The sequence below is a fragment of the Carcharhinus amblyrhynchos genome, chromosome 24 (assembly GCF_965287045.1).
Source record: "Carcharhinus amblyrhynchos chromosome 24, sCarAmb.v2.hapA, whole genome shotgun sequence".
Lineage (NCBI taxonomy): Eukaryota > Metazoa > Chordata > Chondrichthyes > Carcharhiniformes > Carcharhinidae > Carcharhinus > Carcharhinus amblyrhynchos.
Window position 1 is genome coordinate 36,341,133 of NC_137347.1, and position 22,849 is coordinate 36,363,981.

Here is a 22,849-nt window from a genome sequence, read left to right on the forward strand (position 1 = left end):
GCTAAAGGACTGTTTTGGCATTGGTCAATCTGTTGGCAGCACTCCAGTTGAGCTTAATCTTCTCTAACCGTGATCTCCCAAACACAGTTCGAAAATTACTACAGACCAAAGGAGGCGACTCCGCTGTTTGTCCACTCACCTCTACATTGACCATGATGTAATCTTTTAATGACATGATCTCTTCCACGTATGTCTTAAAAATCACATCAGCTTGCTTTAAAGGAAGATGCTTCAGCTTTTGTTGGTATGTAGTCTCAGGAATTAAAAAAACAGCAGCACCATCCTAACTTTGGAATCACCCAAAATCAGTGTGACGCACTCTGGTATAGATAAGATGTTGAGTTAGAGCTCGATCATATTTCCAGATTTCCGTTCTACACAGTCCTGATTTCCTTCCATGCTATAAATTATTTTGTAGAACGCAGTCTGTTTTCTTCTTGAAGGTACCCAGATTCTTATGAATATTCTTCAGTGGAAGTTGGTCTAGCCCAATAAGCTTTTGCAATGTGATCCATTTTGCCATAATCTTGCATTGACTATCAATGCTTTAGCATTTACTTAGTGAATGGCCCATTTTGACGCATTTGTGACATGCTTGGTCCTGTTTTGACTTATGGGCAGTTCCCAACCTGTGGATCTTCATCCCTGCACCAAATTGTTAAGTCTTTAGCAGTCAGTTCCATCAACATTGCAATTTCTATTGATGTCTTTAAAGTTAAAACAAGTTCAGTATGCAATCTTCTTTGGACATCTTCATTTGAGGCCACAAGCAATCTAAGTATCTTCTCTCACCAAACTCAATGTTGTGCCAGACCTTTTAAGGTTGCCACAAACCGAGCAATGCTTCGCCTTCCAACTGACACCTTTGGTGGAACCTGAACAGCTCTGCGACGATCAATAGCTTTGGAGTAACGCTCTTCCAGGATTTTTGCCAAGCCATCATAGGTGGTTGTTCTTGGCTGGATAAACCAAGCTCCAGAGAAAATTGCAAGTTTTACTGTACTGACAAAAGCCGGTGCAAGCAACTCACTTCAATTTTATTTGCTCGTACTGAAGTACTGAAAACACTCTGCATTGAAACTCCAAGATTCATTTTCTTTGTTGAAAGGGCTCATGGATCCTAACAGACTTGTCATTTCTCTTCCAGGCATAAGCAACTGGAGACTGCTCAGTATATTTTTATTTACTTCCTTCCCAGTGTTCCCCTTTTTACCCTGGAGACCGTTGACTATTTGTTTTTCAAATGACCCCAGCTGTATGGCAGAGCATCCCTTCTTTTCAAATATGCCACGTACTGCCTGGAATTTCACCCTTCTCTGGTCGTGAAAAATCACCTATTTTAAAACCACAGAGTCCTTTTCTTACTTGGCCTTCCTTCACTGGCACTTTAATTTTTAATTCTGTTGTCAGTGCTCCCAGCCTCCTAACATTCAAAAGCGAGGACACCTAATTTTTTCCCCCTTAGCTAGGATCATTTCTCCATAGAAAGTCTAGACTGGTCGCCAATTTTCATTCTATAATATACTATGTCAAGGGTTGTGGGTTTTAAACAAAAAAGTGGTTTGCACGCACAAATTCAAATGAACAAAAGTTTATTCTTGGGGCTCGGTACAAAGAAGAAACTGAAACTAAAAGCAGATGTCTCCGAAACATCCCGAATCATGTGATCAGATCTTAAAGCAATCACACAAGAACTCAAATATATAAAAAAATGCCCATTTAACCTTTTCTGGTCCAAGAACACTTCCTATTTTCCTAGTTACAAGATGTAACTGAATTCTTTCACCCCTGGTGTCTTTCTAGTAAACGTCCACTGCACCCTTTCCAATGTCTTGACATTCCTCCCAAAGTGTGGTGTTTGGAAGTAGTTATAATGCTCCACATCAGTGTCCAGTGATTGATAAATGATTATCTACTTTTGTACTCCATGCCACTAATCAAAGGCAAAAGGTCCAAATCGCAATTTGCCATGCCACCTTCAAATACTGTTCACACACTCCCTTGAAGGAGGACAAAATGCACCTTCACAGAAAGATGCACATTAGTAAAGTGCACTGGGTTATCAACACAGGTAGTCCCAAAACAAAACTACCAACTTAGTGTAGCTTAAAATCCCAAATCAATAAGCTATAATTTCAGCAACATGAAGAAAAATTTCATTCCAGATAATACTGATACTTGGAAGCTATCTGCAATGCCTGGTGATTTTCACCGCTCAACACACAGCTAATGAAGCACTGAAGTGACTAATATCTAACCATACTCTTCCTCTACATACAAACAGATTCAGAAGCAGTCTCCTTTAATATCACACAGAATCAGAATCAAAGTCATAGGTTTACAGCACGGAAACAGGCCCTTCGACCCAACTTGTCCATGCCCCCCTTTCTTTTAAGCCCCTAAGTTAATCCCAATTGCCTGCATTTGGCCCATATCTCTCTAGACTCATCGTACCCATGTAACTATCAAAATGCTTTTTAAAAGACAAAAGCCTCTGCTACCACCTCTGGCAGCTTGTTCCAGACTCTCTCCACCCTGTGTGTGAAAAAATTGCCCCTCGGAACACTCTTGTATCCCTCCCCTTAAACCTATGCACGCTAATTTTAGACTCCCCTACCTTTGGGTAAAGATATTAACTATTAGCTGATCTGTGCCCCTCATTATTTTGTAGACCTCTAAAATCACCCCTCAGCCTCCAACGCTCCAGAGAATAAAGTCCCAGTCGATCCAGCCTCTCCTTATAACTCAATCCATCAAATCCCGATAGCATCCTAGTACATCTGTTCTGCACTCTTTCTAGTTTAATAATATCCTTTCTATAATAGGGTGACCAGAATTGCACACAGTATTCCAAGTGCGGCCTTACCAATGTCTTGTACAACCCCAACAAGACATTCCAACTCCTGCATTCAATGTTCTGACCGATGAAACCAAACATGCCACATGCTTTAACCACTGTCCACCTGTGACTCCACTTTCAAGAAGCTATCAATATGTACCCCTCGATTTCTTTGTTCTGTACCTCTTCCCAAAGCCCTACCATTAACTGAGTAAGTCTTTCCCTGGTTCAAGCTACCAAGATGCATCATCTCACATTTGTCTAAACTCCATCTGCCATTCGTCAGCCCACTGGCTCAATTGATCAAGATCACTTTCTTCACTGTCCACTATGCCACCAATCTTAGTGTCATTTGCAAACTTACTAACCACACCTCCTATATTCTCATCCAAATCATTCATATAAATGACAAATAACAGGGGACCCAGCACTGATCCCTGAAGCACAACGCTGGTCACAGGCCTCCAGTTTGAAAAACAATTCTTTACAACCACCCTCTTGCTCTGTCAAGAAGCCAATCTTGTATCCATTTAGATACCTCACCCTGGGTCCCGTGAGATTTAACCTCATGCAACAACCTACCATGCGGTACCTTGTCAAAGGCCTTGCTAAAATCTATGTAGACAACATCAACTGCACTGCCCTCATCTACCTTCTTGGTTACCCCTTCAAAAACCTAATCAAATTTGAGACACGATTTTCCACTCAAAGCCATACTGACTGTCCCTAATCAGTACTTGTGTCTCTAAATGCCCATAGATCCTGTCTCTCAATACCTTCCAAAAATTTACCCACAACAGATGTGAGGCTCAGTGACCTGTAGATCCCAGTCTTTTCCCTGCAGCTCTTCTTAAACAAAGGCACATTTGTCACTCTCCAACCTTCAGGCACTTCACCCGTGACAATCAATAATTCAAATATCTCAGCTAGGGGGCCCGCAATTTCCTCCCTAGCCTCCCTATCCTGGGATACACTTCATCAGGTCCTGGGGATTTATCTACCTTGATGCACTTTAAGACTTCCAGCACCTCCTCCTCTGTAATATGTACACTTCTCAAGACATCACTATTAATTTCCCCAAGTTCCCTAACATCCTTCTCTCAACAGCAAATACTGATGAGAAATATTCATTTTGGATGAATATGTGCAAGAGGCCACCATTTGGCCCATCTCATCTGTTCTCCAAACAAGCATGATTTAGTGCTACTCCCCTGCAAGGTTGAACATAATCAACCTAATGCCCTCTGATTGCCTCAACTGAACCTGCCTTCACCACACGTTCTTTCAGACCGTACATACTCAGTGTGAAAATGTTTTTATTCACATCACATTTGCTTCTCTTGCAAATCACTTTAATCACCCTTTCAAACATATCTTTGCATTATCTACTAGAAGGCACAAAGAAGGTTCAGATTCAATATTAGAAGAACAAAAAACTACAGCACAGGAACAGGCCCTTCAGTCCTCCAAGTCCACCAATCATGCTGCCTGATAGAGATTCCCAACTTTGCCCATCTGTAAATTCTGTTCAACTAAAGTCATGGTGGCAAGTTAGTATGTATACAGAATCAACATAATGCTGTCCCCAAGGGTGCTATTAGCATAATCAGAAAGAAAGAGTCCAAATTTGCACCCATCTCATGCAATAATACACCAATGCAGTTAGGTCATGTTTGGAGTCCCTCATACCTATGAGGAATGCCACAACTAGAAGCAGCGGCAAGCAAACTGAAGCCCACACAAATCCATTCCTTTACCACATATGAAGATGGAACATGATAGCAGTAGGTATCAAAAACATGTCATCCTCGATTATAATCAATGAAAGACTACAAGCTATGGAAACAAACCCTTTAACAAAATAATAATTCATTGTTTCCTGAAACTGTGCATCTTTATAAGCCAAACCATTATAGCTGCCTTGAGAACAACCAGCTTTAATGCATCAAAAATAAAAACAGCAACAGGAGCAGGACGTGGCCATTCAAGCTTGATCCACTATGGTCACGGTTGATCATCCAACACAACAGCCTGATCCCACCTTCCCCCATATCCTTTGATTTTATTCACCCCAAGTGCTATACCTAATGCTTCTTGAAAACATACAACGTTTTGGTCTCTACTTTGTGGTAGCAAATTCCATAGGCTGACCACTCTGGGTGAAGAAATTTCCCTATTTACATCTCAGCAATAAATGATCTACTGGTATCCTTAGACTGCGACCCCCCGGTTCTGGACCCCCACCAATCAGGGGCATTCTTCTTGTATCTATCCTGTCTAGCCTGTTAGAATTTTATAGGTTTTTTTTTTAGGAGATTTTCCCCCTTCCCACCCCCATTCTTTTGAACCCCAGCGAATACAATCCTAACCAACGCAATCTATCCACATACACCAGTCCTGCCATTCCAGGAATCAGACTGGTAAACCTTTAAGCACTCCCTCTAGAGCAAGAACATCCTTCCTCAGTTAAGGAGATCAACACTGCACAGAATATTCCATAATGATGTGGTCTCACCAAGGCCTTGTACAACTGCAGCAACTCGAATCCTCGCTACAAAGGCCAACATACCATTTACCTTCTTTACTACCTGCTGCACCAGCATGCTTACCTTCAATGACTGGTGCATAAGCACACTTAGGTCTTAGTGCACAACCACCATTTATGGCCAGATATTAATTTGCCTTCCTGTTTTTGCTATAAAGTGAATAACCTCACTAAACCTGGTGCTCCAACATTTGTGTCCTCCTTTGTGAAGACAGGACCAAAGTATTCAATAGGTCAGCCATGTCTTTGTTCCATTATAAATTCCCCACTTGTCTTCAATCTTTTTCTCCCCACGTTCCCAATTTCATCACTCATAACTAAACAAAAATAATTGGGCTTCTCCATTATACAGCAACATCATTGACCAGAAATTAAACTGGACCAGCTGGACAGATACTGTTAAGAGCAAGTCAGACGCTGGAAATTCTGTGGCAAACATCTCACCTCCTAACTCCCCAAAACCTGTCCACCATGAAGGCACAAGTCAGAAACATAATGGAATGCTCTCCACTTGTGTTGAGTGCATCCAGGACAAAAAAGCCAACTTGACTGCATCACATTCACACTCTCCATCTCCGATACAATTTAAACTTATTAGCAGTAATGCTTATTGGGTAGGGTTTATGAACATAAATAATAAATTAATACATAATTCAGGTGGCAGGACAGGTAATGCTGTTCAATTGCAGAATATGGGAGGTCCTGGACAACAGTGAGATCTCAAGACAAATATATTGGTGTGCCTGCAGCTTGAGCAATTGAGCTGGAAGCGAGCTGCATCAGGGAGGAAAAGTCACCTACTTCGTTCTGGGCAACAGTCACACACCTTTTAGATGAGGCAGAGTCGGTCTAAGGTCAGGAAGAGTGTGTAAATATGAGTGAGGCAGATATGAGCAATGAAATTGGTTCTACGTGGGAACAAAACATTGGTAAAACCAGGAATGACATTCTGCTCAGAGAATTTGAAATGCTAGGGTCAAATGAAAACGCAGATCATCAAAAGGTAATCATCTCTGGATTGTTACCCGAACCTCATGCCAACTGGCATACAGTAAAGCAGATTAGAGAAATGAATACGTGCCTCAAGAGATGGTGTGGAAAGAAGGGACACCAGCATCAGTACTTGGAGAATGAGTCATCCTGATGGGATAGGCTCCACTTGAAATGGCTCAGGCCAGTGTCCTGTCCAGTCATATAACCAGGGCTATAGAAAGGACATTCAAGAAATCCAAAGGTTGAGGTACTGAAACAGTATAGTAAAGATAAGCAGAATGGCACAGGTAGGGACATAGAACTTAGGACTTAGCAGTACGCCATTCAGTCCTCCAAGCTTGCTCCACCATTCAATAAGATCATGGCTGATCTCAACATAATTTTGTCTGCCCCCAAAAATTGTACATCAGTGAATAAAGGTCACTGCAGGAAACAGTTTGTACAATGTTTGAGAGACTTTTTTTGGAAGCACATTTATGAAACCAACCAGGGATAAAGCTTTCTTAGATAGTATTTTGGAATTAAACAGGGTTAACTGTCATAGTAAAACATCCACTGGGAAATAGTGATCCTAACATCACCAAATTTCATGTTAAGTTTGAAAGCTACATACTCCAATCACAAACAATAATTGAAAAAATTTAAAACCCATTACATTTTTAGTCTGAGGATCGACATCTCAGGCGAGGAAGCAAGGTTGAGAAGGCAGGCAGTCTAGCCAACTGACTTCCCTTTCCTTTCAATGTCCACTTTGTCAATACCTTTAAGAATATTTATATACTTCAGTCAAATTACCCACACTCTAAACTCCAGGGGAAACCAGTCCAGTCTTTCCAACCTATTCTCGTAAAACAACTTGCTCATTCCAGGGATCAATCTCAAATCTCCTCGATCACCTGTCAGGTATTTACATTCTTCCTCCAAGACAACCAAAGCTACACATGGTAATCAAAATACAATCTCACCAACACCCTGCATAACTGAAGCATAAAATCCTTATGTTTAATTCCTCTTGTAATAAAGACCAGCACTCCATTAGCCTTCTTGATTACATGCTGCACCTGCATACTAACTTCATGGTTCATGCACAAGAATATCTCAATCTCTCTCCACCTCGACATTTTGCAGTCAGTCATTCTCCAGTTAAGTAATACCCTGTTTTTTTATTCTTGCTGCCAAAGTGAACAGCTTCATACTTTCCCATATTTTACTCCAGATTTCTGCCCACTCACTTAACCTCTCTCCATTTGCAAACTATGTCCTCTTCACAACATGCCTTCCTATCTTTGTCTCGTCTTCAAATTTAGCTGCCGTGTCTTCACTCCCCTCAAAGTCATTGATATAAATTGTAAAAAAAATTGAGGACCCAGCAGGCCCCCGTGGGACTCCGCTCATTGTATCTTGCCAATTAAACAAAGATCTATTGATACATCATTGGTTTTCTGCCCATCAGCTAATCTTCAATCCAGACTAATATGGTATCCCCATGTCATGAACTTTTTTTTTTACAATAACCTCTGATGTGGTACCAAACACTTTCAGGAAATCCAAGTATGTCTACAGGTTCCTCTCTATCCACAGCACGTCATTCTTTTAAAGAACTCCAGCAAATTTGTTAAACATGATTTACTTTCCATAAAACCATGCTAACGCTCCCCAATTACCTTGAGTTTGTCCAAGTGCCCAGCCATAACCTCTAATGATTCTAACACACTTCCCAACAAAGGTCAAGTTAATTTCTTGTTTTCTGCCTCCTTCCCTTCATGGAGAGGAGTCCAACACATCAATCTCATGAGCCACCTATGTTAAGGCCCCATAACAAAATCCATCAGGACCTGGAGATTTATTAGCCCGCAGCTCTAGTTTGTTTAGTACAGCTTCCCTAATATTAAAGAGAATTCAAAATGTCCGACAAAAATACTTTTCATAGAAAAACAAAAACTCAAGACCGACCCACCCCTGGCTTAATCAGAAAGTCAAAGATAATATCAGATTAAAAGAAGTTTATAATGCAAAACAGTAGCAAGTCTGAGGATTGGGAATGTTTTAGAAATCAGCAAAAAAGTTGGAAAAGCGAAAAAAAATAGAATGAATAAACTGGCCAGTAAACATTGGTCCCTTAGAAACAGAGACAGGAGAAAATTACCATGGGGAACGAAGAAAAGGTAAGTATAGTCAGAGTCAAGGCATCATAAAAGTTTACAGCATGAAAACAAGCCCTTCGGCTCAACTTGTCCATAGTGCTCTTTTTTTTAAACCCCTAAGCTAGTTCCAATTGCCTGCATTTGGCCCATATTCCTTTATACCCATCTTATTCATGCAACTGTCTAAACGCTTTTTAAAAAGACAATTGTACCCGCCTCTACTACTACCTCTGGTAGTTTGTTCCTGACACACCACCCTCTGCATGAAAAAATTGCCCCTGTGGGACCCTTTTGCATCTCTCCCCTTAAACCTATGCCCTCTAGCTTTAATCTCCCCTACCTTTGGGAAAAGATAGACTGTCTAGCTGATCTGTGCTCATTATTTTATAGACCTCTATAAGGTTATTCCTCAGCCTTCTCTGTTCCAGAGGAAAAAAGTCCCAGTATATCCAGCATCTCCTCATAACAAACCATCAAGTCCCGGTAGCATTCTAGTAAATCTCTTCTGCACTCTTTCTAGTTTAATAATATCCTTTCTATAATAGGATGGCCAGAACTATACACAGTATTCCAAGTGTGGCCTTACCAATTCTTGTACAACTTCAACAAGACAGGCCAACTCCTGGATTCAATACTCTGACTGATGAAACCAAGCATGCTGAATGCCTTGCTCACCACACTGTCCACCTGTGACTCCACTTTCAAGGAGCTAGGAACATGTACCCCTAGATCTCTTTGTTCTGTAACACTCCCCAGTGCCCTACCATTAACTGAGTAAGTCCTGCCCTGGTACAATCTACCAAAATGCATCAGCTCACATTTACCTAAATTAAACTCCATCTGCCACTCGTCAGCCCACTGGCCCAATTGATCATGATCTCATTGCATTCCGAGATAACCTTCTTCACTGTCCACTATGCCACCAATCTTGGTGTCATCTGCAAACTTACTAACCATGGCTCCCATATTCTCAGTCATTAATATAAATGACAAATAACAGTGAACCCAGCACCAATCACAGACATATCACTGGTCACAGGTCTCCAGTTTGAAAAACAACCCTCTAGCTTTTGTCATCAAGCCAATTTAGCTACCTCACCTTGGATCTCATGAAATTTAACCTTATGCAACAACGTACCATGCAGTAGCTTGTTAAAGCCTCGCTAAAGTCCATGTAGACAACATCAACTACACTGCCTCTTCTACCTTCTTAGTTACCCCTTCAAAAAACTCAAATTTGAGAGACATGATTTTCCATACAAAGCCATGCTGACTGTCCCTAAACAGTCCTTGTGTTTTTAAATGCCTACAGATCCTGTCTCAGAATACCTTCTAATAACTTGCCCACCACACGAGGCATTGATCGAACTTTTGTCTGTCTTCACAGTGAAAGAAAATTCTCATACGAGAAACAGACCCCTAAAAACATTGAAGTTAAAATATCAACAGAGAAATGGAATTAGTACATGTTAAGAGTCTAAAATCTGAAAATTCCCAGGGCAATGGTCGAGTGTTCTAAAAGAAATAGCTGCAGAGATAATGGAAATGCTGGCTACAATTTTGCACAACTCCTTGGATTTGGGAACAGTACCACTACACTGGAAGCTGGCAAGAAAGAGAGAAAATAGGAAACCACAGGCCAATTAGCCTAACATAAGTTGTTGGAAAATTGCTGGAAATTAAGGAAGTCTCAACAAGCACTCTGAAAAGCACTGCATGATCAGATCAAGTCAACGTGGATTTACTGAAAGGAAATCTTGTTTGACAAATTTATTGGGGTTGAGCATGTTTATTAGGGAGGTGAAGGGAAACCAGTAAGATATAGTACGCCTGGATTTCCAAAAAGGAGTCAATAACATGCCACAGAAAAGTTATTAGGCACCTGGGGCTAATATATACATGTTTAGAGAATTGGTTAACAGATGCAAAGCAACGTAGGCATAAAAAATGCTTTATCCAAGTTGGCAAGCAGTGAATAGTGGAGTGCCGCAAGGATCAGTGCTGGGCCTCAGCTATTTATAATCTATACCCATGATTTGAATAAAGACAGCCGTGAATGTTTTCTGATGATGCAAACTCCATAACCAGGATCAATCTAGTGGACTACCTCCGATGTCAGTATATCCTTCCTTGGTTAAAGGGATCAAAACTTCAGCATTCCAAGCATGGTATAACTAGTGCCTTGTATAGTTTTAGCAAGACTTCCCTATTTTTATACTCCATTCTCTCTGAAGTAAAGGGCAACATTCCAATTTCCTTCCTATTACCTGTTAAACCTGCATGCTAGCTTTTTCAATGTACGAGGACCTCAAGATCCCTCTATGCTGAGGCTTTCTTTAGTTTTTTCATTTAAATAATGTTCAATTTTTCCAACCGAATTGCATAACTTCATATTTTATTTACATTTGGGGCAGAACAGTAGCACAGTGGTTAGCATTGCTGCTTCATAGCTCCAGGGGCCTGGGTTCATTTCCCAGCTTGGGTCACTGTGTGTGGAGTTTGCACGTCCTCGTGGGTTTCCTCCGGCTGCTCCCATATCCTCTCAGTCCGAAGATGTGCAGGTTAGGTTGATAGGCCATGCTAAAATTGCCCTTAGTGTCCTGAGATGCATAGGTTAGAGGGATTAGCGGGTAAATATGTAGGGATTTGGGGATTGTGGTTGGTAGAGACTCGATGGACCAAATGGCCTCTCTCTGCACCGTAGGGATTCTATGATACTTACACTCTACCAATTTTTGTCCACATCAACTAAAACACAGGGGCAATATCTCATGTTGAGATGCCAATCATTTAAAACAGAGATAAGGAGAAATTACTCAAAATTTTCTGAGGAATTATCTGTCCAAGACGACTATGGATGGTCACTCATTGAATACATAAGGTGGGGTTGATAGAGTTTGTCTTGAGGAATTTAGGTGTACGGGGAGTGGGCAAAAAAATGGAATTGATGCCCAAAATCAATCATGATCACACTGAATGGTGGATCAGACTATTTGGTCTATTCCTGCTCCAAATTCTTGTTATTTTGTAATAATAAAACCTGTACCATCTAGGTGGAAGAAGGGCATATGCATGGGAACACCATCACTTGCAAGTTCCCCTCCAAGTCACACACCAACCCAAACTGGGATTATATTGCCATATTTCCCAACTGTCATTCGGTCAAAACCCTGGAACTCACTTCCTGAAAGCATTGTGGACGTTCCTACACCGCATGGACTGCAGCAGTTCAAGAGCAATTAGGAATGGGCAATAAACACTGACCAAGCCAATACCCACTCCACTTGAATTTTTTTTTAGAAAGCTTAGAATGTTTTCAGCTAACATCAATTTTGGAAAGGCAGTTCTACAATTAGACAACCAGGTTTTTTTCATGGGTCAGATAAGTGTTATGATTTCACAAGTAAATTAAAATCTTACTGACATGAGCATGCCATTAGTTAGAGATTAAACCAAGTTTGAGATCAAGCTCCAGTCTCAACCAGTCATGATATCCTTTCTAACATCCTGTGAGCTGTTTGAGTTTTAAAATACTGTAGATGATTATCACTGCCTAACTAAGCAGATAGAGATTTAACAAAGCATCCGCTTATCAAATGAGCTAGATACAATTCAATGCCAGGATTTATCGTCCAATTGAAGTGTTTAGCATGAGAACAGAAATTAGGAAAATGGTTACCTTTAGTGTCAACTTTTCCGGACCCCGATTAGTGATCCTCCCATTTATACAAGTCCTGGGGGCAATTAATTCAATTTCCTCATTAACGTACAATGGCTCCCTTCCCTTCTCAAATATTAAGTTCAAAATCCTTACCCTCCTTAACCTTTCTTAACTTAATTTCTCCCACCCTATTTCTCCAACTTCTTCTAGTCTTATATCTTTTCTAGCACCCTTTGACTCTGGTCTGTCATGCAGCATTTTTTTCACCCCATCAATGGTGAGAACCTTCAGCAACCTCACATCTATTCTTTGGATCTCCCTCTGCCTCTTCACACCTTCAAAACTCATGTTTTTCACCAAGCTCCCAGTCACCCCTCTTAATCTCCCAAAAGATGGCCATGAGTCTGGTTCCTTCCCTCCATCTTCCTTCCCTTCCAATTATTTCCTATCTGCAAATCTAACACTCAAGCCTGGAAATACTGTGATGGCCTAAAAGATGTGCACATTTAAGTCAGAGATCCACAGATTTGTAGATAACAAGGGATACGGGGATCGAACAGGATAATGGAATCGAGGTAAATTAGCTTATGGAGCCCTTCTGCTCCACAGGAGGTTTCTGTCCTCCCTGAGCTCATCTTAGGACACCTGCATTATAGTGCGACAGGTGTACTGCTCCAGTCAAACTCCCCACTTGCCACCGTCCACAGCTCAAATAGTCCACTCTTGCTTCGATTTCATATGTTAAAAGCTGTTCCAAGTCATATTTTATTATTCTTTCATGGGATGTAAGCATTGCTGGAAGGTTTGTTGCCCACCCACCCCATATGCTCCTTGAGAAGGTGATGGTGAGCCACCATCTTAAACTGCTGCAGTCCATCTAGTGTAGGTACACTCAACGCTGTTAGGAATTTGCAGGTTTTTGGCTCAACAAGACTGAAGGAACAGAAATATAATTCAGAGTCAGGATAATATGCTTGGAAGCAGGTCTGTCTTCAGCCAATCTCTACTGGAACAATAGATTACTGTGGACCAGGATGTTATCTGACTCTCATCCAGTCACTTCATTTATGGAATAGCAAAATCCCACATTCTGGGCATCTAAAAAATTAGAGCAGTCAAATGACAAAATGGGACTGGATAAATTGAGTGAAGGATTGAAGCAGTGGGTACTGGTTAGATGTGTGAGGAAGCAGGGGAAAGGAAGAGGAACAAAGTGCTAAGTGAAGGTCTCCTCAGATTGGTAGTGGGACTTCCACTTCTAGTTATCAACAAGAGTTTAATCCAGAGACACTCACTGCAAATTAGCTAAGTTCAGTCATTACTAAAGTAAGGACATGTGAATTGGAGCTGATGCACAAGATTTATATATTTTCTCAAACTAGTTTTAAATGGCAGAAGTCATAGGAGGTTTACAGCATGGAAACAGGCCCTTCAGCGCAACGTGTCCACGCCACTTTTTTAAAAAACCCCTAAATTAATCCCAACTGCCCACATTTGGCCCATATCCCGTTATACCCATCATACCCATGTAACTGTCTAAATGCTTTTTAAAAGACAAAATTGTACCCACCTCTACTACTACCACCTCTGGCAGCTTGTTCCAGACATTCACGACCTTGTGAAAAAATCGTCCGTCTGAACACTTTTGTATCTCTCCCCTCTCACCTTAAACCTATGTCTTCTAGTTTTAGACTCCCCTACCTTTGGGAAAATATATTGACTATCAAGCTGATCTGTGCCTCTCATTATTTTATAGGCCTCTATAAGATCACACCTCAGCCTTCCACACTCCAGAGAAAAAAGTCCCAGTCTATCCAGCTTCTCCTTATAACTCAAACCATCAAGTACAGTAGTATCCTAATAAATCTTTTCTGCACTCTTTCTATAGTAGGGTGACCAGAAGTGTATAGTGACAACTAAACTTAAAAGGACAAGTATAAGACTATACACAGGAAGACAATATAAATACACCATGTATAGTGTCAAGATAACCAAGGATGAAGTTGAGATGCTCAGTTTCAGCACACTTAATGCTCCGCGTGTTGAACTGCTGCATGCCGGCAATCAAAGCAGACAGATAATTCAATGGTAAGAGTTAAAACAACAGAACACCATCAATACACAATACATTACTCTAGTCATATCAAGACTATTACTGGACAGGAATCCAGATCTGGTGGCAGTCCAAAGGAGAGTTGCAAAGACTAATCCCTAATATCAGACTGCTATATCATGAAAAAACAAAGCTGGTTTAGTAGATTCAGCCTTGAAAAGGTGAAAAGAGGGGAGAATATGCAATAGTAATGGTTAAAGAAACATCAAAAAACTGTTTCAAACAAAAGCCTGACGACAGAACAAGGTGACAGTGGATTAAATGGGTGAGAAAACAAATTTAGCAACGCTGTCAGGGGGTTTTCACACCAGTCACAAAAATGGAAGGAAGAGCAAAAAAAAGTTAATTTATAGATGTTTAGTGGTGTGGGGGAAGGGAGGAATTATTTGGGTACCATGAGTGAATAAACTATGATCAGTTGCTTGATTTCCTTAGTCTTCAAGCTTTTCAAAACAGTTTAGAATATCCATTTTAAATCTTCATTTATTTTTTATGCTACATATGCCATCAGAAAGAGTCAGAGATATAAAAGATGTATTCATGTACTTTATTGATTATAGCAGGATTTGATAAGATGAAATATGAAGAACTGACAAACACGTTAGAGTCTCTTGACCTTGATGGTAAAGATATTGGAGTGATAAGGATTTTATTGGGAACAAATCAGACAAGAAAGTAGAGAACAATCTAAGCAATTTCAGGAAGATTAAGAATCAGACAGGAGGGTTATCTCCTCAGATTTATTCAGTTTGTACAATGAAAATATTCTAAGATTGAAGACTTTCCTGGATTACTGGTTGGAGGTTACAATTTAATAAGATAAGATATGTCAATGACATCATTCTTATCGCAGACTGAGAAACTGCAAAAGATGGATAAAGTAATAAAAGTGAGGAGGGCTCAACATAAATTGTAAGAAAACAAAATGTCTACTAACAAAGAAAACTGTACCACGGTGTAAGATCAGTGAAAAATGAAAATGTTACACATTGTTGTTAACATATTTTCTAAGGAATAAAGTACGATCAATGAAGTACGAACGATTAGGATGGCCAAAGGATTGTGGTTTTTAAGATGCATAATGAAGATAGCTTGGACAAGTCACTCAGCCAATGAAGACTGTGAATAAAATCTGAGACCAAAATTAGGAAGAGACAGCAGGAATTTCATGGGTACTAATAACTTGTGATTTAGAAAGTCTGATGCGGATGGGGGGAAAAGATCAACGATGGAAAATATTGAGGTGGACAAAGAATGACTTTTCTAACAAACTGAACGAATGTACCACCAGGGGAAGATTAACATGGAGGTCCAAGGTTAACAACACTCTCTTCAAGAATAGCACCTGGAGAGAGAGGAGAGAGGAGAGAGGAGAGAGGAGAGAGGAGAGAGGAGAGAGGAGAGAGGAGAGAGGAGAGAGGAGAGAGGAGAGAGGAGAGAGGAGAGAGGAGAGAGGAGAGAGACCTTCCTTGTGCATCTGACAATTACTGCTAGTAAATGCATGTATAAAGAAATTAGGTGAGGATGTAATCAAAGAAGCTCAACCTTGCTATGATGTCCACTTTCTCAGCTCATCTCCAAAGAATGACTTCCTGGAATATATGCTGGAAGGCAGCCCATGTGAACTTGTCTGTATCCCAGTGGAATTTAGTGCCTTGGTGTGGAAATAGACACTGTTCATACCCATGTCTAAATGGATGGGACGGCTGCCAAGTCCAACACTGTGCTGTTCTCATTCAGACACCTGCACTTTCAGATGAGATGAAACAGATCAGGATGAGGAATCCTGACCACAGAGATGGAGTTAGTTCAGTACAAACTGAGAAATTGAGTCTCACACCTTCCTGGAACAAAACTCAGGACTCTCCTGCTCACTGGATAAACTTCCCACAATGAGGAATCAGCAAGTTCAGAAGGTTGCTGGCTCAATTGTATTTTGTGTCTCATTTTATATGTCTTCGAACCAAACAATCCTCTTCACTTAACTATATCAATTAACTTCTGACAATTAAACGACAAGTGCCATATGTTGCCACAAGAGACCTAATATACATGCGCTCAGTGAACCATTACCTACTCAGCGTTGCATAGTAAAAATTCCCCTCTGTTGGGAAAAGGAAAAGCACTTCCTAGGAGAATTATTTCTATTTAAGGTAGTCCCGACAACTGCTACACATGGTGAGTTCATATTGCAAACAGGAAAATTTAGTTATGTTTACATGAGGGACTCTAATATTTGCATAGTTGTTATTTTAAACAGTCATTAGACAAACCCTTGAAGGTCTACCTTGATATGGTGATAATTTTTCATAACTGTCCACATTATAGGCATTTTTCTGACTATATATCTTTTTATACCAATCATCCATGTTACAATTTATTCCTGCATATAAAATCTGTAAGTTTACTATCAAGCCCAAAGTCATTTCAAAGCAAAACAAGTATCACTTGCTTTAGTACCACTGACAACAACCAGATGTCTGAAACAGCCAGCAGCAAAGATTACACTTGCCAGACTCACTAAAGCCAACCACCTGTCTCAGTGAGTCAGACATTTTTATTTGTGTCGCCTTTGGCTGCACCCATTAACAGCTACCATGGCAATATAACTTGCATTTATATAGCACCTTCAAAGTACTTGCAAGACACTTCACAAGATCAAACATTAAATGTTAATCCATGGAAGGAGCTATTGGGATGGGCTTCAAACGATGGCAAGAGAAAGGGATGGGGTTGGTGGTCATGGACTAGAAGCTGTGGCAGGAACTTAAGGCAGTGGCTTTGGTCTTCCTAGTAATTAGTTGAAGAAACTTTTGCTCGTCCAAACGATGTCAGACAGGCAGCATAACAAATCAAAGACAGCAGAGGGACAGTGATGAAGTAGAGCTGAATGTCATCAGCAAATACGAGGAACATAAAATTGTACTTTTGGTCAATGTTACCAATATGTTAAAAAGTACAATTTCAAAGCAGATTGAAATATGTAGATCCTGAAGCAACTTTCAATGCAAAGGCTAAAAACAGAACTCCCAAATACACCCCAGCACCATGCATTATATTTAACGTAAACATCTAATCCACAACTCTTCAGTCCAAGTATTTCTCTTCCAATGCACTGTAATACATGACACCAGCATGATACTATTTGCATTTTGGCAACATTAAAATTTTAAGAAACCACACAGGACGCACTAGCACAATGAGCAGCAGTTCATGCTGACTTAAGCAGGACAACTTTTAGGGGTGCTGGATGTTGGGATGCTGGGGCACATTTCTGACCAGTTCAAACCCCAGATAATGATGAATAGATCATCAAGTTTGGTTTTTCATCAAAACTGTCATCAGAAAAGATACATATGCAAAGTTCATTAAATTTTAACTCCCTTAAATCATACAGTACACTGAAAAAATATATTACACTCAATCATTACAACTTGCATCTTACTAACAGAGCTATATTTAATCCATAACAGGAGGCACAGTGGTTAGCACTGCCGCTTCACAGCGCCAGGAACACAGGTTCAATTCTGGTCTCAGGTTCTGTCCGTGCGGAGTTTGCACAATCTCCTCGTGTCTGCATGGGTTTCCTCTGGGTGCCCCAGTTTCCTCCCACAATCCAAATGTGCGGGTTAGGTTGATTGGTCATGATAAATTGCCACTTAGTGTCGGGAGGGTTAGGAGGGTAAATGTGAAGTTACAGGGGTAGGACAGGACATGGGTGGGATTGTTGTCAATGCAGGCTTGATGGACCAAATGGCCTCCATCCGCACTGCAGATTCTACGATAAAGCATTTCAGATTTTCTTAATGTCTCGAGATCAATATATTTCTACATAGAGCTAAGAGCACCCAACATGTGACAGATATTGAAAATACTCAGCAGTTCAGGCTGCATCCAGGGAGAGAAACAGAGTTAATTTCAGATCTATGACCTTTCATCTCTCCCTCCACAGATGCTGCCTGATCTGGAGTATTTCTGGCATTTTCTGTTTTCTTTTCAGAAGAATGTCCATCAGGCCCATAATCCTATTGAATGGCAGAGCAGGCTCAAGGGGCCTAGTCCTCTTCTTATTTCTTATGGTCTTATTTTCAGCATTGCACTTCTCGATTAATTCTATCAGTTGTCTGGTTTGCTTACTAGTAGAAGTGGAACATACATACCTGAAATGAAACCCTGCAGTTTAAAAATCAATGGATCAGATGAGCTATGTTAGTTGCACAAATTCCCTTTTGAAGGTGGCGATGGGAAGGGTGGAAAGATGATTATAGTTCAAACATCCAAACAGACATGACCTTGGAAGTAGTACAATATTTTCATGAACCAGAGTATCATGTCATGCACATCACAAAATGCCAATTACCCTTCAATACGTTTGATATTTCAAACTTTCACCAGAGACAAGATCAGATCTTGTGTAACACTTCCCTTGTGACCTCAGTAAATTCTGAATTCTAGAGTTCCCAGGAGTAGAATGAACAATTCCCTTCATATCAGAGTGAAATCTTAAAACATTCCACCGGCAGAATTCGACACAAAGCGTTTACTTTCCAGGCTGCACCCAACTGACTTAAAAGTATAAATTAGGATAAAACAATAGCAATTAAGACACACAGAGAAATGTGTCATCCAGCATTTGGAATTCTGTAGCACTCAATTAACTCATGGCTTCTACATTCATTACATGTGCATAAATATCCAGTGCTAGTATGACAATGCTTTGCAAGCATAGGTTAAAATGAGGTAAAGTCAAAGCAGCAACTTTCCATTTCTACCAGTCATTAGGATGGATGTGGTTTACAATGAACCAAATTCAATGTTGCATCCATCATTAATTTACAAACTACAGCGAACTCAAGCATCCATTAGGTGTAAGATGTCAGAAGAAACATTACAAACCATAAAACAAAAAAAATGGCACTGGTAAATAAATGTTAAGATTAGACAGATAAAGTCCTATCTCAAGCAACCAATTAAACATTACTTTTTTTAAATTTAAATATGATATTACCATTTAAGAACCCATTTATTTCCATGTGCTTTACAAAATCTTGCAACGTTTCTAAATAAACAAGCCCCACACATGGGTGAACTACGATATATACACAACCAATTAAATTAAACACCATTATTCTATAAACAAACTACTGCAGCTACTTCATTTTTCAGAGCGATGCCTTAAAATTCAGGCGTTTTCTTTTACTTCACTGGAGACCAACTTTTCAAAAGTTCAATTATGCAAAACAAAAGCCACAAAACTTTTAAAGGATTTGGAGTATTATGGGGGAGGTGAACAGGGTCGATCTCAAAACAGACTGCAGTCGAAGAAAGGGTAAAAAAAAATCCAGTCACTGCAGCACTACTGGATCTCCTTGCATGATCTTATAAAATGCTCATCTCCACCATCAGAAAAAAAGATTTGAGATTGCGCCCTTTTCTTTGGAGGACAATAATTCAGGGAGAAAGAAAAAGGGGCTGGATGGTTTGTCGCTTTCCATTTTTCCCCCTGTTGAGGGGTTGCTCAGTCGGGCAGGCTATTGTTCAGGGCTGAAGCAACACTTGGCGGGGGGGGGGGGGAAACGGGAGAACACGTTTAACTCTTAGAGAGACTGGATGGAGTGTGGAGACTGAGGGAAAAAGGAAAACAAGCGCTGCCTTTAACGGTTAACTTTTTGAAGTGAGGTGATTATACTCTCTGAGAAGCTAAAGGGAATAATGAGGCAGGGAGGGAGGTGGAGGCTGTTGTACAGATTTGCCCCCTCCCCCCTCGGGCCCAGGGGCAGAGAGAGAGAGAGACCGCTGGAGTAGATGCCCTCAGTCCCTCCCTCCCTCTCCGAGCCTCCCAACAAAACACCGCCCCCTCCCCTCACAATCAAAACCATTCCGCTGCCGCTTCAAGAGCCCAGGGCCCACCTCGCAGAAAAGCTGGCAGTACTGCGCCGAAGACTCCTCGGAGCGGCCTCGCCTCCGCAGTTCGGCCTGGGCTCTCCGCAGCCGCTCGGTGAAAGGCTCGGGGGCCTGCTCGCTCTCGCCGTCCGCCATCTTCGCTCTCCTCTATTGCGCGTAGACACCGGTCACGTGAGCCCTCCCCGAACCCCGCCCCCCCGCGCGGAGCTCCCGCCCCTTTGTGACGTCATCGCGCACGTAGCGGCGGGTCCCGTCTCCGCGCGCCTTCTTATGACGTCACGTGACCCCTCACCACCCCCACCTTCCCTCTGTATCAAGGTCCGTGACACCCCCAGCTGTTTACATAACACATCACACCAGTGATCAGTTTAACAATGTTATAGCAATAATATTAAATCAATATTATTATTCAATATTACTCAACATTATTACCATTCAATATTATATCAATGTTATTTCTCAATATCACTCAATATTGCCATACAATATTAATATTATATCAATATTATCACTCAATACTATCATTCAATATTACCATTCAGTGTTACTCAACATTGTATCAATATTAACATTCAATATTACTCAATATTACTCAACATTATATCAATATTATTACTCTTTTACTCAATATTACCATACAATATTACTCAAAATTATATCAACATTATAACAATATTACTCAACATAATATTGAGTAATAATATTCATATATCATTCAATATTACTTAATATTGCCATTCAATATTACTCTATTATATCATTACAATATTACTCAATATTGAGTATTAATATTGATATAATGTTACCATTCAATATTACTCAATATTATTATTCAATGTTACTCAATATTACCATTCAATGTTACAATATTGTATCATTATTACTCAATACTATCATTCAATATTACTCAATATTGCCATTCACTATTATCCAATATCATCATAAGAACATAATAAGAACATAAGAAATAGAAGCAGGAGTAGGCCATCTAGCCCTTCGAGCCTGCCCCGCCATTCAATAAGATCATGGCTGACCTGTCGTGGCTCAGTTCCACATTCCCGCCCTCTCCCCATAACCCTTAACCCCCCCTCTTATCAAATACCCATCAACCCGCTTCTTAAAAATATATAGCGAGGTAGCCTCCACCACTTCAACGGGCAGAGAATTCCAGAGATTCACCACCCTTTGAGTGAAGAAGTTCCTCCTCAACTCCGTTCTAAACCGCCCCCCCCTTTATCTTGAGTCTGTGCCCCCTAGTCCTACTGTCCTTTCTGAGCGGGAAGAGTCTCTCCACCTCTATCCTATCCATCCCATTCATCATCTTATATGTCTCAATGAGATCTCCCCTCATTCTTCTAAACTCTAACGAGTACAAGCCTAGTTTATTCAGCCTCTCCTCATAGCTCAACCCCTTCAACTCCGGCATCAGCCTAGTAAACCTCCTCTGCACTCCCTCCAAGGCCAAAATATCCTTGCGTAAGTACGGCGCCCAAAACTGCACACAGTACTCCAGCTGCGGCCTCACCAATGCCCTATACAGCTGCAGCAAGACCTCCCTACTTTTATATTCAATCCCCCTCGCGATGAAGGCCAGCATCCCATTAGCCTTCCTGACCACCTGCTGCACCTGCAGGCTGGGGTTTTGCGACTCATGCACAAGGACCCCGAGGTCCCTCTGCAGCGTCGCCTGCTGCAGTTTTTCGCCACGTAAGTAATAATCCTTCCTACCATTATTCCTACCAAAGTGGACCACCTTGCACTTGCCAACATTAAATTCCATTTGCCATTTCCTGGCCCATTCGCCCAGCCTACCTAGATCCTTCTGTAGACTCTCCACACCCTCCGCGCAATTTGCCGTTCCACCAATCTTGGTGTCATCAGCAAATTTCGACATCATACACTCGGTTCCCTCCTCCAGATCATCTATATAAATGTTAAATAGCTGAGGCCCCAGCACCGACCCCTGGGGCACTCCACTAGTCACCAACCGCCAATCCGAATAGCACCCATTGACCCCCACTCTCTGCCTCCTATTTGACAACCAATCCTCTATCCACGCTAACACCCTACCCCCAACTCCATGTCCCCTGACCTTCTGCAATAACCTTTTGTGAGGTACCTTGTCAAACGCCTTCTGAAAATCAAGAAAGACCACATCCACCGGCTCTCCTCTATCCACCGCCCTAGACACATCCTCATAGAACTCCAGTAAATTTGTCAGACACGACTTCCCTTTAACGAAACCGTGCTGCGTCTGCTCTATCAAGCAATTCCCCTCAAGATGCCTCGCTATTTCCTCCTTGATGACGGATTCTAACATTTTACCTACAACAGGCGTTAAACTAACCAGCCTATAATTCCCTGCCTTTTGCCTGGCACCCCTCTTAAACAACGGCGTAACATTAGCCGTTTTCCAATCTTCCGGCACTTCCCCGAAATCCAGCGACGTTTGGAAAATAACCACCAAGGCATCCACTATCACCTCCGCCATTTCTTTCAGAACCCTCGGATGCATTCCATCCGGTCCTGGGGACTTGTCCACAATCAGTCCCTCCAGTCTGTCGAGCACCGCCTCTCTAGTAACAGTAATGTCATTGAGACCCTCCAGTCCTACCACCTTTCCATCGCTAACACCCGGCAAATTATTCAC

At 41.2% G+C, this 22,849-nt stretch overlaps 1 protein-coding gene across 1 annotated transcript in view; it reads right to left on the reverse strand.

Annotated features, from left to right (window-relative positions):
* Nucleotides 1–20,339, reverse strand: part of rlf (RLF zinc finger) — a 68,930-nt gene extending 48,591 nt beyond the window's left edge. Inside the window, exon 1 of the mRNA XM_080211520.1 lies at nucleotides 20,206–20,339. Within this exon, the coding sequence (XP_080067646.1) occupies nucleotides 20,206–20,334 (129 nt within the window). The 5' untranslated portion in view covers nucleotides 20,335–20,339. The remainder of the gene's footprint in view (nucleotides 1–20,205) is intronic.
* Between the last annotated feature and the right edge of the window lie 2,510 nt (nucleotides 20,340–22,849).